Genomic DNA, 16,519 nt, shown 5'->3' on the forward strand with positions numbered 1-16,519 from the left:
CTTAAGATAGGAGAAGGAAAGTCAACCTCATCCCATTTCAAATTTGAGTTTCAAAAGAGTAAAAACATTATTCTTTTGGGGGGAGGGGGGTGAAGACACCCTCCCCAAAAATAGTTTTAAACCTTCCAAAGGCCTATAAGAAGCTTCACTGTAAAGGAGAACAATTTATTAATATTTTTTTCACTTATTAGATAGATATTAATTAAAGTTTCAAATAGATGTTGAAAAATAAGAATTAAAAATATATGTCTTTGGTTTTTGAATCTTTATAAAAAAGACTTTTTATATGGGTAAAACATCAATTTGCATATAATGGTTGCTTTCTAATAAAAGAAACATTAGATGAAAAGATTTTAGCTTGATTGTACTCTTATTTTGCGTCACTATAATTATCAAGAATCAAATTTGAAGCCCCAACAATGGAAAGATTGAATATATTATATACTAGGTAGGTATCCTCATTTTCGTTTTTTCTCTTTCAGATTTGTTTTAAAATGATAGAATGTTGTTAAATAGAATAAAGCTATATACACCATAACCATCCAGGGGTGGGGAATAGTTATCTATCGCATCGTAGTATAAACAGCTTTCCGCAGATATAGAATATACAATTATAAGATTAAAACCAGTTTTTTAGCCCCGAGATATCGAAGGCACGGGCTAAAAACTGGTTTTAATCTTATGATGGTACATTTCTATATTCGTAGAAAACTGGATATAATACGATGCTAGACATAGTTTTTTTTTGTATGGATGAGAACCGGTTTCGAATGAATACGAGAAAAGGTTTTATCACCCTGAAACGTTAAGATCATTCATTTCTTTACCCTCAAAATTTTGAAATGACACTAGATTTCCCCCTCAAGCCTATGAAACCCTCATTTTACCCCCCTAAAATATAAAGCTTAGACGTCGCTGCTATACACAGAAAAAGGAAACGTTTTTTTTTATTAATTTCATAAAAACCTTAATTTCAGAGCTATATGGAATAGCGTAGTTACTCTACAATCTGTATTTTTCGTCTGTCCGTGATTAGGAGCTTCACTTGTAAAGGGCATCTTACTTGACATGTTGCCGTTAAAATATTGCAATAATTAAATATTTGGTTTTCCATATTTATCATATTGTCAGATTAATAGTAATGCGCTTTTGTGGAAAAAACTGTCCTCTTTAGTTCATTTAAATTAACAGTTTAAATCTATTTAAGGAGTTTTTTTGTTTCTGTGCTCAATATATACAAATTATAATAATTGTCATCTGTAATACAAAGTAGAACGATGTCTATCTGTCAGTGTCTGAAGATTAAGATATCAGTAACCACTGAACCGATTGGGCTCTACTCTTCAGGTTATATACCTACTGGTCCTGTGATGAACACCGCCAACCCTCCCCCCCCCCAAAAAAAAAAAATCATCCCCGACCACAAATTTTTTAAAAATCTTAAAGCAAAGCTCCTTGAGGCTAGGGGCGAAGCCGCTAGTTGTCTATAAAACACAAGTAACTACTTGTAACAAAAAATCAATTTATAATATTTTTTTATCCTTGTGTTGTCGTCCTTGTTTCTTTTTAACAAATGACGATTGCCACAAAATTTCCTAGCTTTCTTATCTACAAGAAAAAAAAAAATTATGGATGATTGAATCTATTATCGATTTATTTTTCTGTTTTTGACTCGCGGATTTATTCTATTGATAAACAGAGATAAATTGACGTATGTTGTTGATTCAGTTTTCGACAGTTTTAATCATTAGATCAATTAATTTTCACTCAAGGTTAAATTAAATTACGACAAACATAATTTACCCTTCTGTAGATTATAAAGTTTAGTGAAAAAAAGACACTTTGAGTTTGTTGAGGCCAGGGCAAAGGAAATGTGATTCTGACAAACAATTCTAAAGAAATTTCCCCACAACACCCTTCCCCCCCCCCCCTTTTTACCCACCCCTCTTCAGTTACATAAAAAACAAGATATACCCACACCTTACTTTCAAAGATTTTGTGATTTTTTGTGTAGAATTGATTGTTAGAATAGCTAGGCCTAGTTCAGGACTATCAAGATTTCTCATTTTGTAAGCTTATCATTATCATAGTGTACTAATCCTTATAATAAAGCAACAGGATGTTTGTTTGTCTGTGTGTTTGTACCGAAGGATCTCGCTAACCGCTGAACCGATAGGGTTCTCCTTAACAGGGTAGATTCTCATGGGTTCTGGGAAGGTTTATAACTATTTTGTTTGGGGGAGGGTACAACCACCCTCCCAAGAGACGACACAAAAATCAAAAATTTTAGAATACGTGGGAGACTTCAACGTAACATAAAGAGAAAGAAGTAACGTAGAGACTTTAACAAACAAAAACGGGGTGCTGCCACTTTTACCACTAGCAAAAATACAGCCACTGTGGTTTTTGACAAAAATTGGGTGTGTTTTTGTCAATTTCGTTTTTAACTGTATTTTTGGCAATATTTTTTTATCCACTGTCAAAATTACATCTTTCTGCTGTCATAAACACAGTTTTACTGTCAAGTTCACACCCATGAAATTCAAGTATGCTGTCAAATTCACAGTTTTGATGACAAAAATACACCTACTTTTAAATTAATATTAATTATAAATATTTTGACCAAGTTATTAAAACTTATAACTATTAATAATAGTTAAATCAATCTACACAACGAAAATTCTAAACTTTTCAAAAGAAGGTAACAGAGAAATATTGGATATCATAGAGTAGTGTTGCACTAATATAAAAAAAAAATCTTATTTTTTTAACACATTTATTAAATATATAATTTATTTCATCATGATAATATAAAATCATATAAAAGTATTTTAACCAAGTTGTTAAAACCTATAAATGTAAGAAGGTAACAGTAAAATATTGGATATTATAATTATATAATTTATTTCATCATGATAATATAAAATCATATAAAAGTATTTTAACCAAGTTGTTAAATCCTATAAATGTAAGAAGGTAACAGTCAAATATTGGATATTATAGAGTAGTGTTGCACTATTATAAAAAAAAATCTTGTTTTTATTTAACACATTTATTAAATATATAATTTATTTCGTCATGATAATATAAAAATCATATAAAAGTTATAAATAAATAATAAATTTTATTTACAACATACATTTTAATTTTGTGAAGATCTTGACATTTCTTCCTTCTTCTATGACAGCATCAGGATATACTGGTAATATAGGTACAGGTGTAGACGTCGGAATTGAACTATGTACAGTTTCAGGTATGGGGACAGATACAGCAATGGTTTACAGATTGTAATTATATGCCGTGGTAAATAGGAACTGGAATATTCCTTATTACAAGAAGGACATGGTTTTCTACCCCTCACAGAGCTGGCACCACGTCCACGACCATGACCACGACCACGACCTCTGCTTGGACCTTCACTGATACTTTGCAGAACATGGCGCTCTCTCTCTTGATCTGAGATTCCAGCTGAAGCAGCATTTTTCCTTGCACACTGTATTATAGATTTTTTATGACAATTTTGCTGGATAGTGAACCTATACTTATCAAGTATTTTCTAAGGTCAATATCCTGAATCAAGTTTTTCCCCTAAATGTATTAAATATTATGGATAAATAAGTAGGTATAAATTTGATAGATGTATATTTGTCAATATGTAGGTGTATAATTGACAAATTATAAATTTAATAGATGTACTTTTGTCAATATGTATGTGTATAATTGACAGCAAAACTGTGAATATGCCAGTGCAATAACTGTATTTTTGTCATACCCCCTAAAAACGCAGGTGTGAATTTGACAGTAAAACTGTGTTTATGACAGCAAATCACTGTGTTTATGACAGTAATATCACTGTATTTTTGCTAGTGGTAAATCTGCCATGTACCCACAAAAACATCTAAAGTGCCACTAGAGGCCTCTAGGGGGCGTAGCCGCTAGTCCTTATAATACAGTAACAGGATGTTTAATTGTCTGTCTGTTTGTAACAAGGATCTCGCTAACCGCTTAATTGATATGGATCTCCTTTACTTGGTAGCTTCTCATAAGTCCTGGGAAGGTTTATAACTATTTTAAGGGGGGGATTGTAATTTTTCTTTTTGATATTTAAACTAGGATTGGGGGTCAACTTTAATTCTCCCCTCTAGAGGCCTCTAGGGCGTAGCGGCTAGTACAGCATATGTTATTAAACATTTTATCTGATGAACATTAGATAGTTTTAATCCGCTTGGTTTCAGACGAAAATGATTCATTATATCCGTTTCAAGGGGGGGGGGGGGGAAGTTTTGACACATTTGCGTAAACAGGGAGCATAGGCTTTATCTTTGGACTGAGAGGATAGGTTATTAGGGATAAAATCATTCTTATATGATGAATTTTCCCAAGTTTTAAGATTTTTTGGATAGGCCTCCAGGTTCCGGAGCTCCAGGCCTCCAGGTCCTCTCTGTACAGGTAAAAATGAAAAAAAAATTTTTTTTTGAAGAGTTAGAAGTCAACTTATGAAACAAAATTTGCATTTTTTTCTTTAAATATGTGAATAACATTAAAAAATATGCATATTTTGTTTCATAGGTTGACTTCTAACTCTTAAAAAAAAAATTTATTTTTTTAATTTTTACCTGTACAGAGAGGACCTGGAGGCCTGGAGCTCCGGAACCTGGAGGCCTATCCAAAAAATCTTAAAACTTGGGATAATTCATCATATAAGAATGATTTTATCCCTAATAACCTATCCTCTCAGTCCAAAGATAAAGCCTATGCTCCCTGTTTACGCAAATGTGTCAAAACTTCCCCCCCCCCCTTATTAAAAACATAAATATTTTCTTTCCTGTTAAGTTATTGAAAACGTTAGATATGATAAAGCTGAAGAGAAAATTGAGTAATCAAATTTCTAAAAAAAACGTTTAATAGGTATATACACAATAAAACAATTTAAATCCTTAGAAAAATGGCATTCACTGTTGACCGTTTCTTCACAGTTTCACATTGTACCTCATTAAAGCAACTCTCGTGCCAAATCCCAGTGCTGTAGGGTTGGTAGGGTTAGGCCAGATACTTTTTTGGCCGGATACCGGATATCCGGCTAGATGTCTGGCCAACGCAGATATCCAGCAAATTACCGGATATTCTGCCGAATATCTGGAATTTGAAATCAGCCTGATATCCGGTATCTGGATATTTTCAATATCCGTTATCCGGCCGCATATTGAAAATGGCTTGGTACACGGCCGGATATCCGGCCCAACCCTACTTTTTGCTTTAGTTTCTTTGTGGTTAAGGTCTGGTTACAAAAAGTTTGTGGTTTTTTTCTGTTCTTCTATCAAACGAGAAAATTAAATTAAAAAGACCGATCAACTGGTCTTATTTATAGAGTAACTATACCTAATTTAAAATCCATTCCGTTGTATTCCTTTTCAGACAAAAAAAATCTACAAAATGACAAGTGAACTTCTAGATAAAGTGCATGATGTTGACATAGACAGTGGAGTGTTCAAATATGTTTATATTCGTGTGTATGAGGATGACGGCGGTGATGGAAGGCAGGGTTAACAACATTATTAATGAATAGCTGCGCTTAATTTTTCAACAAGGATGACGACATCCATAAGTAGCAAAGAACAAATTCATTGATGGAAAAACGGACAAAGTGAGTTAAAGAGAATATGTTCACTAATCCACAACAAAACAAGGATGGCAACATCCATAAAAGCGAAGCACTGAAACGGTAGGACAAACGGACATTAACATTTGTATAGTGTCAGAACTGAATAATCAGAATATAAATGTTTAAGAGTCGAACAAAAGTTGTAAGTAAATTTGTTGAAAAACTGTTTGATACAGGATAATGTTAATGAACATACTTACATTTTTAGGACTTGATAATAGAGTTGCTTCGCTTATAACATTAAACTTTGTTGTTCCAGGAATTAATATACCAAAAATCAGATCAATCGGATGATTAGATCACATGAAAATTTGTTGTTAAAAAAGTAAAAAAATCGACATGTGTAAAATTGACATACGGACATTCTGGTAATGATTATAGAGTTGCTACGCTTTCTAAATCGTACCTAACTACTAAAGGAATCACCATGCAAAGTTTGAAATCGATAGGACAATTCTAACATGCCTAAATTAACGAAAAAAGCTATCCGTTACGGACGGACTGACCCTAATTATAGAAAAGCTTCGCTTTTAAAAAGAGAGAGAATATGCGATAAATGATAGAAAATCATGTGACCTTTTTAAAAAGAGTTTGTCTTATGAAAAATGACTGATAGACCGACGGACCAAATAAATAATTTACTGGATGCAATGCTCTTAAGTATAGGCGATCTTCACCAAAATGTTTAGACGTCTATCTTAAATTGCAGCCGAGAAAATCACATTTCTTTCCTAAATATGGACAGAAAAAGTGTAAATAGTTATGGGAATATGAGTTAAAATAAAAATATAAATTAAAACAATATTGTAATATTCAGGGTGACCACTATGTACGTTATGTTCAATATGTTCATATTGAACACCACTTTTAGGTTTTTTGGTACGTTTTTGTTCGTTATTGTTTTTTGTGTACAATATGAACATTTCAGCATACGTTATTGTACGTTTTTCTGTAATGTATGATTAGTATTAGTAATCATAAATGTATTTGTATTTCATAAAAACTACAAAAAAAAATTTCCCCGCGCTTCGCGCGGCATTTTACCAATTTATCCTGGGATTTATGCCGTCATAGTGAAGCTTCCATAAAATAAAAAAACTCAACTCAATCAAGCATTTCAGTAAATATAAAAAAAAAATCCTCTAAACCAATTACAAACCTTATCAGGACATATGCGAAGTTAAACTGTAAAAGAGTATGATATTTGTTAATCAGTTAGCAAGATAATTTTTAGTTGATATTTATGTTTTCTTGTACTTATAGGAATGAGATACTACTTTCTATAATACAAAGTATAACGATGTCTGTCTATCTATCAGTCTTTCTTAAGACTAAGATCTTGGTAACCGATGAACCAATTGTGTTCTACTCTTCAGGTAATATACCTACTGGTCCTGTTGTGGTTTTAGGCAAAGAATCCCCCCTCCAAAAAAATTTCTTTTTCTTTTTGTAAAATATAACAAGTAAGTGAGGTGGGGAAACTCCCTTTAAAAAAAAAACTTTACAATACCTCTTTTGGCGATGCCCCTAGAGGCTAGGGGCGAAGATGCTGGAATATTTAATCGTACTTAAATAAATGAATATAAACCTCATCATTAGTTGGTAATATTTACATGAAAGATTAAATTTGGGTAATTTTTTTTAGGAGAGGTAATTAAGGGGGGTTATTTAACACCCAAATTAGATTTCAGGGGGGTAGAAAAATTTCCGTCGCGCGCCATTTAAAGATTTAATGTAATTTACATAAACTTTCAATTTTGTCTTCCCATATTTTTACATGATATAAATTATGTAAATGAGAAATTTAAACAACTGTGATTTTTTTCAGATGTAGAATATGATTTTGATATTTTATAGTTAAAGGGTTTTTTCCTTAATTTGAATCCAAAAGTTGATATAATGTTTACTACTTTCTGTAAATACTAACGGAAAGACATCGTTCTACTTTGTATTATAGATATACTAGCGGCTTCGCCCCTAGCCTCTAGGGGCTTTGCCCCAAGAGGTTTAATCAAGAGGTGTTATTTAGATTTATAAAGAAAAAGTTAAAAAAAAATTGGGGGGGAGAAAATTATTTTTTTTTTTGGGGGGGGGAGGAGGCGGGGTAGTCGAACTTTCCTTTTTTGATTTCAGTTTTAAAAAGAAATTTTTTTTAGGGGGGGTATTTTTCATTTTGGGGGGTTGGGATGGTTGGGGGTGTCCCACCCCCATGAAAATAGCTTAAAACCATCCCAGGACCAGTAGGTATATTCCCTGAAGAGTAGAGCCCAATCGGTTCAGTGTTTACTGAGATCTTAAGCTTCAGACAGACAGACAGACATCGTACTACTATATTATAGATCTATATTGTATATGTGTTTTATGGTACGTTATTGTACGTTATTTTTTCCAAAAATGTACGTTATTGTGTTCATTGTATTTTTTTGTAGTACGTTATTTTCAATATAAATATCAAAAAGGCGGTGGTCGCTCTGAATATTTCATTTGTAAATACATTTCTCGTATTCATTCGAATCCAGTGGATAGGAACCGGTTCTCATCAATACGAAAAAACTATGTCTAGCATCGTATTATATCCAGTTTTCTAAAAATATAAAATGTACAATCATAAGATTATAACCAGTTTTTTTAGCCCGTGCCTTTGGCACCTCGGATCTAAAAAAAAAAGGTATTAATTTTATAATTGCATATTTTATATCTGCGGAAAGCTGTTTATTATACGATGCTAGAAATAACTATTATACCATCATAAAATGTTGAAAAGTATGATAGGTGTCCTAATTAAAACTTCTGTGATACATTAAATGATAAGTTCGATTGATGAAATAATAGAATAGAACTGACAATGAGATTTTACAAACCCCAAAAATACATGAGAATTGTTATTTCTCGCATCGTATTATACACAGCTTTCCGCGGATATAAAATGTACAATTATAAGATTAAAAACAGATTTTTTAGCCCCGAGATGCCGAAGGCTTGTGATTGTACATTTTTTAATTCGTAGAAAACTGGATATAAGACAATAATAGACAGATTTTTTTTTGTATTGATTAGAACTAGTCCTAATCCACCGGTTTCGAATGAATACAAGAAAAATTATTATATATCATTTGCATGTTACCACAAAATATTGAACAGCAAGTAAAGTAAGTGAAAAATTAATGTTTCTGAAAGTGAAGATTATAAAAGAAGTTTCATAAGTTAAAAACTTTTTTCACTCCACAGACTAAAAACTAACTTTGCTTAATTTTTGTTTCTTGTATAGGAAAAAATAAACTTTTTAAGATGTTTTGAATATTGTACATGATCTTATATACCTATCTTATATACATGATCTTATATTGGTTTACATCTCATATATTAAAAAGCTTTTTTAAGATTGCACTAATAGATACCTGTCCTACATATTACCTCTAAAGGGGTAGATTTTGTTTGTTTGATTAGCCATAGTTTCTTAAGAGTTTGTACCTAAGACTCCTGGAGTATGACGAGACACCAGGGCCAGCTCAAGCTCCCCTTTCAAGTATAACTTGACACAAAATCTCATGACAGCACCTCATAGTTACCTCACCGTCGCCGATTTTTGGGGGGTAAATAAGCTTTTATTGCATTTTCTTTAAAAAGTGCAAATATGATACCTATATTATATAGAAAATATGATGATTTGTTTGAAAGAATGTAAATACACATTTTTGTTTATTGATATATTTAATGGACCCATACTTTTTTCACATATTTGTGATCTTTAAAATTAATGTTTTCTTCTCATTTTGGAACAATTTTAGATATCATAACAAGGACGATACCGTTCAACAGAGAAAGAAAAGAGAAAGGAGAGGGAAAAAGGGGGGAGGCGGATGTGCCACTTTTTTAAACCAAAACTAAAAGTCAAAGGAACTCAACTAAAAAAAGAGTTACAGGTCTGAGATTTTGCATGGCAGTTGCTTAATAGGGGTACAATATGGAACTGTAAAGAAACGGCGGCGCAACCGCCGAAAACCGCCGAGAAAAGGCAAAAAAAAATTCGGCGGGAAACGCCGGTTTTCGGCGGTTGCGTCGCCGTTTCTTCACAGTTCCATATTGTACCCCTATAAAGCAACTGCCATGCAAAATCTCAGACCTGTAACTCTTTTTTTAGATGAGTTCCTTTGTTGACTTTTGGTTTTGGTTTCAAAAAGTGGCACATCCGCCTCCCCCCTTTAAATGAGCTTTGTAGACTGTCCGACATGGATGATTTTAGAGTAGCAAGTTTCACAAATATTGTTGTTAAAGAAACGAGAAGGATATAGTACGAGGTTATACATTTGCAGAGTATCATGCTGATATTTATGACAGGTGTTCCACGTTTTATAATAGCAAATCTACTCTACCAGTCTTTGATGTTCGCCAGTCACGTTGTTGCTTGGATAGAGATACTCCCTCCTTTGTTCAATTTCTATAAAAAAAAAATAAGGGGGCGGAATACATTCTCAACAAGGCACTTTAAGGGAAAGCGACGGAAAATACAGGGTGTCTCAGTCCCATGAGGTCTGTTGTGTAAAATTTCTTACAAAATTTGATTTTCACAATTTTACATTTCTCTTACATATGACATGTTTGTCCTTGTTCTATCTCTTGTATATATTTGTGCATTTATATCGACATTTCATCCATATTGTACAATAATATCAATAGTTGTGGTATATTTTTAGAACTGAGGGAGAAATAACTGAGTTAGGATTGGATTGTGAATGTTTGGGCGGTGGAAGGTAATATTAATGCCAAAGAAGATAAAGTATAGGTAGAGTAGAATCCAGGTAGAAGATTCTGCCTGGCTAGCCTGTATTAAAATTAGAACTTTTGAAAGATCCAAAAGGTCCTTTTGGCCTTTAGTAAAATCACATGATTTCAGAAAACATTTAAATGTCATATTCAAAATAAATGTCTTTTTTAATAATTTACTAAAAGCCATCGGCCCTAGCATCAAGCTTTCTTTTTCCAATACACAATGGATTAAAACTTTATTTTATGTGCAAAGCCGTAAAAAAATAATTGAATACATGATTTAGTGAAAAATTTGGACAAGAATATTGGTCTTGTCATTAGGTTTATATCTTACTTTAATAAACAAAAGATCATTGAAATTTTCTAGTTTTGTCCAACTAGTCACAGTGATTTGTACTTTGGTATCATTTTCTTTTCCTGCGCAAGTCAATCTTTCTTTCATCTTTCCAAGAAATATTTAGGATTTTCTATTCAATACTTTATCTTCTTTGACTAGCGGCTTTGCCCCTAGCCTTTTGGGGCTTTGCCCCAAGAGGTTTAATCAAACCAATTTTTCGTAATTTAGATTTTAAAAAATAAATCTAAAAAAAAATATCTTTGGGGGGGGGGAATTTTTTTTATGGGAGGGGGGTAGTCGACCCCACTATTTTAATTTTAGTTTTAAAAAGAAAAAAAAATTTTTGAGGGGGGTATTTTTAATTTTTTGGGGGTAAGAAAATAGTTATAAACCTTCCCGGGACCTCTGAGTAGCTACCCTGTAAAGGAGAACCCGATCGGTTCAGCGGTTAGCGAGATCCTTCGCTACAAACAAACAGACAGACATCGTTCTACTTTGTATTATAGATTAATGCGTAGCTATTCTATAACTTATTGTGTCTTGACGTTAAACAAAGGCATGTAAGATTGACGCATGGAACAACTTGAATTTATTATTACAAAGTCCGTTTATTTGTTTGTATTATCAAAATACTATGATTTTGAATGAAGATTGAAAAATACATAGGTAATGTTCTTTTTGACTTTATTCGTCATTTAAGTTAAAACAATATGAAGAAAGGGTTATAGTTTAAAGTTCAGATATTTTCTTAAGGGGGGTTAGCAGTAAGTAACCGCTTTTTGAATTCTGTTTTTCCTGAGGGGTGTTTCTTCTAACAAATCCCCCGCAAAAAAGCCTGATAAGATGAAAGCTTTTAAAAAGGGGGGGGGGGGCGAAAGTGACACTTTTTAAAACCAAAACTAAGAGTCAACAAAGGAACTGAACTAAAAAAAGGGTTACAGGTCTGAGATTTTGCATGGCAGTTGCTTTATAGGGGTACAATATGGAACTGTGAAGAAACGGCGGTGCAACCGCCGAAAACCGCCGTAATTTTTATTGCCTTTTCTCGGCGGTTTTCGGCGGTTGCGCCGCCGTTTCTTCACAGTTCCATATTGTACCCCTATAAAGCAACTGCCATGCAAAATGTCAGACCTGTAACACTTTTTTTAGTTGAGTTCCTTTGACTTTTAGTTTTGGTTTCAAAAAGTGTCACTTTCGCCCCCCCCCCCCCCTTTGTAAACATAGATTTATGAAGAGTTTAAATACTTTCTATCAAGAGGAGACATTATAGCCCCTTCCTCTTTTCTAGCCTAACCCCCCCTACACCCCCCGAAAGTATAAGTTCAAGGCTCCAATAAAAATTGCAGAATGAATGTTGTGTCAATTTTTGTTTGAAAAACATCAGGTAATGGTATTTTTACTGAAATATTATGAAGAAAGTAGGTATATTTGTATACTTTTCTTAAGATTTTTGTTATTTATGTGTAATAACAAATTTTCTTTTTTTGGTATGTTAAACTTTTTCAGTGTTTCTACGTTGCGATAATTTTTTTGTCAAGTTAACTATCGTTAATTGAAAGGCATTTTTATCTTTTATGATCTTTTTAGAGAAGCTTCCTATTGGGTTATGACATGTTTTTTTCGTATTTTATAATCACAGGTTTTCCCCCTTATTATAAGAAATTTTGTTCATTTTAAAACGAAAAATTTTGGTGTTTAAACAAAACGTACAACTATTTTAAGTGTAACCACTGTGTCAATAAAATATTTGCTAACAAATTATCCTATTTATTTTACTCCTGTTTAAAAACATCAAAGTTTGTTGCATTATCCAGAAAACTTGGTCTAGTTCTAAGAAACTGCAGCCCACAAAACAACTTCAGAGCAAGAAAAATTATTTATTAATTTCCCCTCTTTCTTTAATTTTAGTGTGATTAAGTTTTGGTTATAGTTTTAATTCTTGAATACTTTCTGTTTTGATGTTGACTCTTTCCACATTTCATGCTAAATATCATTAAACCTGTATTAAAACCTTTAATACACGTCAGTCACACATTTGAAAAGCTAAACTTACTATTATTGTATGAACATTTGATATGATTAGATGAGATAAGCTTCTTAATCTTGATTGAATCATGTATTACCCTGATTTTTTTTGTATGTGTAATGTCAAAGATATAATTCAGATACATAGGTAATATTTCAACGTCATATGATGAGCATAGCTCCATAGTTTGATGGACGTCGATTTCATATAGGCCCTAACAATCTAGCCGAATAAATCTTATTATTCAAATTCTAATTTTTTGAAGTTTACAATATCATATCTCACTTTTACGGTTGGAAGGGCTTAAATACTCTATAGAGCAGCATCGCTAAAAATGATTTCTGTCAAGCTTAGAAAAAGCATAACCTTAATCCATAGGGAAACAACCTAAATATGTTTAAATCTTTAAATTTATTAATCAAGATTCCCCGGTATAAAATCTACTTATCCTTGTTTTTTTTCAGAATAATTCATAAACCAGATGAGAAGTATATAAAAGTTTACGGCTATTCAATGGGCTTTGGTAAAGCTAATCATGAAAGGAAAGTTGCCATACTTAGTTTTCATTAGCATAAAAATGAATATCTTATTTTCTTGATAGTAGGATGTGCGTTTGTATGTTACAGGTTATTTTAGATGTACTTTTTAGAGGTTTCTTTCTTATCCTTATATTTAAGTAGCAGGATCTGTGTGTATGTGTGTTTCTGTCTGTACTGAAGGATCTTGCTAACTGCTGAACCGATATGGTTCTCCTTTACAATGTAACTTCTACAATTCAAGGTCCTGGGAAGGTTTTATGATTATTTTTGGGGAGGGTACCACCACTCTTCCCAGAAAAATCGCCCCTAGAACCTAGAAGGAGCAATGTGAATTTTTATATAGAAGAGTTCTTTAAGCTAGGGGGTTTTTAAACAGCAACGCCCATATTATTATTGAAATGTGGAAGGCCTGCCTTTCCCTTTTTTTTCACCCCCTCGTGGATTATACCCCATGTCAAAACCCTGTGCACGCCACTGATTATATAACTTTGTACAAGCTAATAATGATTTAATAATACCCCTTCTAAGTTACTATAGCTAGCAAGTAATAGAATGAGTCTTAAAACTTTGGGGACAATAATTTAATGTTCATGGCACCCCTCCCTTCCTGATGTAAACCCCATTTCCTTTTCTTTAATCCTAAGCTAATGGAATTCACTTGGAAATTCTAATTGAAGGAAGATAAGAAATTTTGCAGGGGTACGAGGGATAGGGTTATGTGAACACAACTCTTTCCTGTTTATAAAAGGGAAATAATTGTTGTACATCCTAAATGATGACACACAAAAATACCCCTTCTATAGATTAAGATTAGTGGTTGAAACATTTGAAGACTGAATAAAAAAAACCCCGAAATTCAGTAGTTATGATTGGTATGGCAATTTTGTTTAGATCTGTGGAAATCCTGCAAATCAAATATCCTGATTATAAAATTGAATGGTCGGACGAAGGATATTGAGTTTTAAAATGCTCTAGGGATGGGCTAATGATGGATAAATTAATCTTTCTTTCGTTTTAAACTTAAAAATCTTTGACTCTGTGAAGCTTAATATTTGGTGGATGATTATTTATCTTCTATTACCCTATCTCTGGTTCCCTGATTAAAAAATATGTATTTGAATTTTTTATCATTTATTTTAAAATTTTTCAATTTCAGAAGAATAGAAAAATGTCTGATGAACTGGTTACAAAACTGTGCGGCCACCTGCTCCTGCCTCCAGATTGTAGCAAGGTGACTCCCAAGTTTAATAACTGTTACTTTATGGATACATGAAAACTAAAAGCGTCATGAAAGATTACTAAAAGGGGGAGGTAGGTTGTGTTAAAAATTCGTAAAAGTGTGAGTAAGCTTCCAGTCAAAAGTGATTATTAAGTCAAACTGTTCTTAATATTGACAAAACTCATAGTATAATTAAACGCATATTTAATAAGAGTGAGACTTAATAATCGGCTTTGATTGGAAGCTTACTCACACTTTTACGGATTTTTAACACAACCTGCCTCCCCCTTTGTAAAAAAAATAAGTTAAGATTTTACAACAACAAAAAGAAAAAGCGAGCCTCGACAGCCGCCTGTAACCTTCAGGGAAATCAACCTTCTACAATTTTGAAAATCAGCTGAAAGTCTAAACCTGACCCAAATATGGCTATCCCTCTTCATAAAACAAATTTTCAAATAATCTGGTTCAAATTTAAGGCTGACGCTCGGCTGTCGGGCCATGCTAAAAAGTAATGATTTTCAGGGATTTAGGGATGTCACAATAAAAATAAGGGATCTACTGCAGTTCAGGGTAAAATATTGCTGGTAAGCAATATTTCCAAAAATCTATGAATTTTAAAGGCTGCTAGCTGCCAAACAGCTGAACGTACAGATCATGCCCGCACACTGTTATAAGCGGCATAAGAAGGCCTACAAATAATCTGGAATAGCCATAAATCAATAATGCATAATGATCTCGCAGTGCAGAGAAATGCGCGAAAAAGACCTATTTTACGCGTTTTTTCTTCAGTGAAGCTTTCCCTGTGCATAATTGGATCTTGGCTATTGGCTATTCCAGATTAATTGTAGGCCTTCTTATGCCGCTTAAAATGGTGTGCGGGTATGATCTGTACGTTCAGCCGTTTGGCAGCTTGCAGCCTTTAAAATTCATAAATTTTTGAAAATATTGGTTACCAGCAATATTTTACCGCGAACTGCAGTAGATCCAAAATAAGTTAAGTATAACCTCTTGTGTGAAATTTTGCTTTTAGTTTTTATGCCTCTAAAAAATGCTATTATTGAATTGTTTACTCTTTCTCTCCAAAATACTCTTTTTTTAGGAATGGCTGTTTTTTTATCATTTTAATTTAATAATTGAATTATCTTCATATGACATATTTCTGAAATACTTATCATTTATCAAGAAGTTCTATATTGATAAAACATAATGACACTTAAAACTAGAAAATAAAAAATATCGTACTTTTAAAGAGTTATCATTTAGTTCCTTAAAGATATTTGTATCTTTTACCTATTATTTTGATATCTGCATTTTTTTTTTCTAAAGTGAAGGATTTATGATTGTTTTTAAAATGGATTTTCTTTTCAGAAAAGCTTTATAGGTGCCTATTTTAACATTTTATTTTTACTAGGAAGTGACTTCGCCCCTAGCCTTTTAAAATTTGGGGGGTTGGGGGTGTCCCATTCCCCAAGAAAATAGCTTAAAACCACCACAGGACCAATAGGTATATACTCTGAAGAGTAGAATCCAATCGAACCAGTGGTTACCGAGATCTTAAGCTTAAGACGGACGGACAGACAGATATCATTCTACTTTGTATTACAGATTATCTTTGGATATATGGACATACTCTAGTTATATAATAGCTTCAAAATGTTCAATGTGAAATATTTCGAATTCTTAACAAATCCTTGATATGTTTCAATGGAACAGTATAAAACAAGGACTATCATGTCCATAAGTAGCTATAGAAAAAAAAGCAGTAAGTTAATATAACAATAGGTATAGGAATACATATGCATTCAATGTAACATATTCAAACATATTGCTAATATTAATAACACCTTATTTATAAAGAAGCTACTCTATAAGTTTTGTGTCTGTCTTTCCTGTTATAAAACTTTCTCATTTTTTTCTTTCTCTTTTATTAACCTTTTGTTTTTCCAAACTCAAATAATTGCTTGTCATA

General features: G+C 32.7%; 2 protein-coding genes across 4 annotated transcripts in view; both read left to right on the forward strand.

The window, feature by feature from the left end:
- The first annotated feature begins 5,383 nt into the window (after window positions 1–5,383).
- LOC145313012 (14 kDa phosphohistidine phosphatase-like) lies at window positions 5,384–14,500 on the forward strand. Its single transcript, XM_080152232.1, has 5 exons — window positions 5,384–5,537; window positions 9,938–10,000; window positions 10,357–10,413; window positions 13,257–13,332; window positions 14,221–14,500. The coding sequence occupies exons 1-5, from the start codon at window positions 5,434–5,436 to the stop codon at window positions 14,287–14,289; spliced, it is 369 nt and encodes a 122-aa protein (XP_080008358.1). The 5' UTR covers window positions 5,384–5,433; the 3' UTR covers window positions 14,290–14,500.
- Orc6 (Origin recognition complex subunit 6) overlaps window positions 14,458–16,519 on the forward strand; it is a 103,405-nt gene continuing 101,343 nt past the window's right edge. For 2 of the 3 annotated variants that reach the window (XR_013877190.1, XR_013877191.1), the window contains exon 1: window positions 14,480–14,562. Coding sequence is in view for 1 of the 3 variants with exons in the window: in XM_080152229.1 (XP_080008355.1) it covers window positions 14,500–14,562 (63 nt within the window). In the remaining 2 variants the exon portion in view is untranslated. Of the gene's footprint in view, window positions 14,563–16,519 lie in introns of all 3 variants that reach the window. The other variant, XM_080152229.1, reaches the window with a different exon arrangement.

This window comes from Acartia tonsa, chromosome 3, assembly GCF_053477335.1.
Source record: "Acartia tonsa isolate MP-2025a chromosome 3, ASM5347733v1, whole genome shotgun sequence".
NCBI lineage: Eukaryota > Metazoa > Arthropoda > Copepoda > Calanoida > Acartiidae > Acartia > Acartia tonsa.

Excerpts from the sequence above, each read along its gene's own strand:
- LOC145313012 (XM_080152232.1), top strand. The coding sequence starts at position 5,434 with ATGACAAGTGAACTTCTAGATAAAGTGCATGATGTTGACATAGACAGT. Across the intron at positions 5,538-9,937 it reads GATGACGGCGGTGATGGAAG|AAACGAGAAGGATATAGTAC; the intron begins GCAGGGTTAACA and ends TTGTTGTTAAAG. Across the intron at positions 10,414-13,256 it reads GAATGTTTGGGCGGTGGAAG|AATAATTCATAAACCAGATG; the intron begins GTAATATTAATG and ends GTTTTTTTTCAG.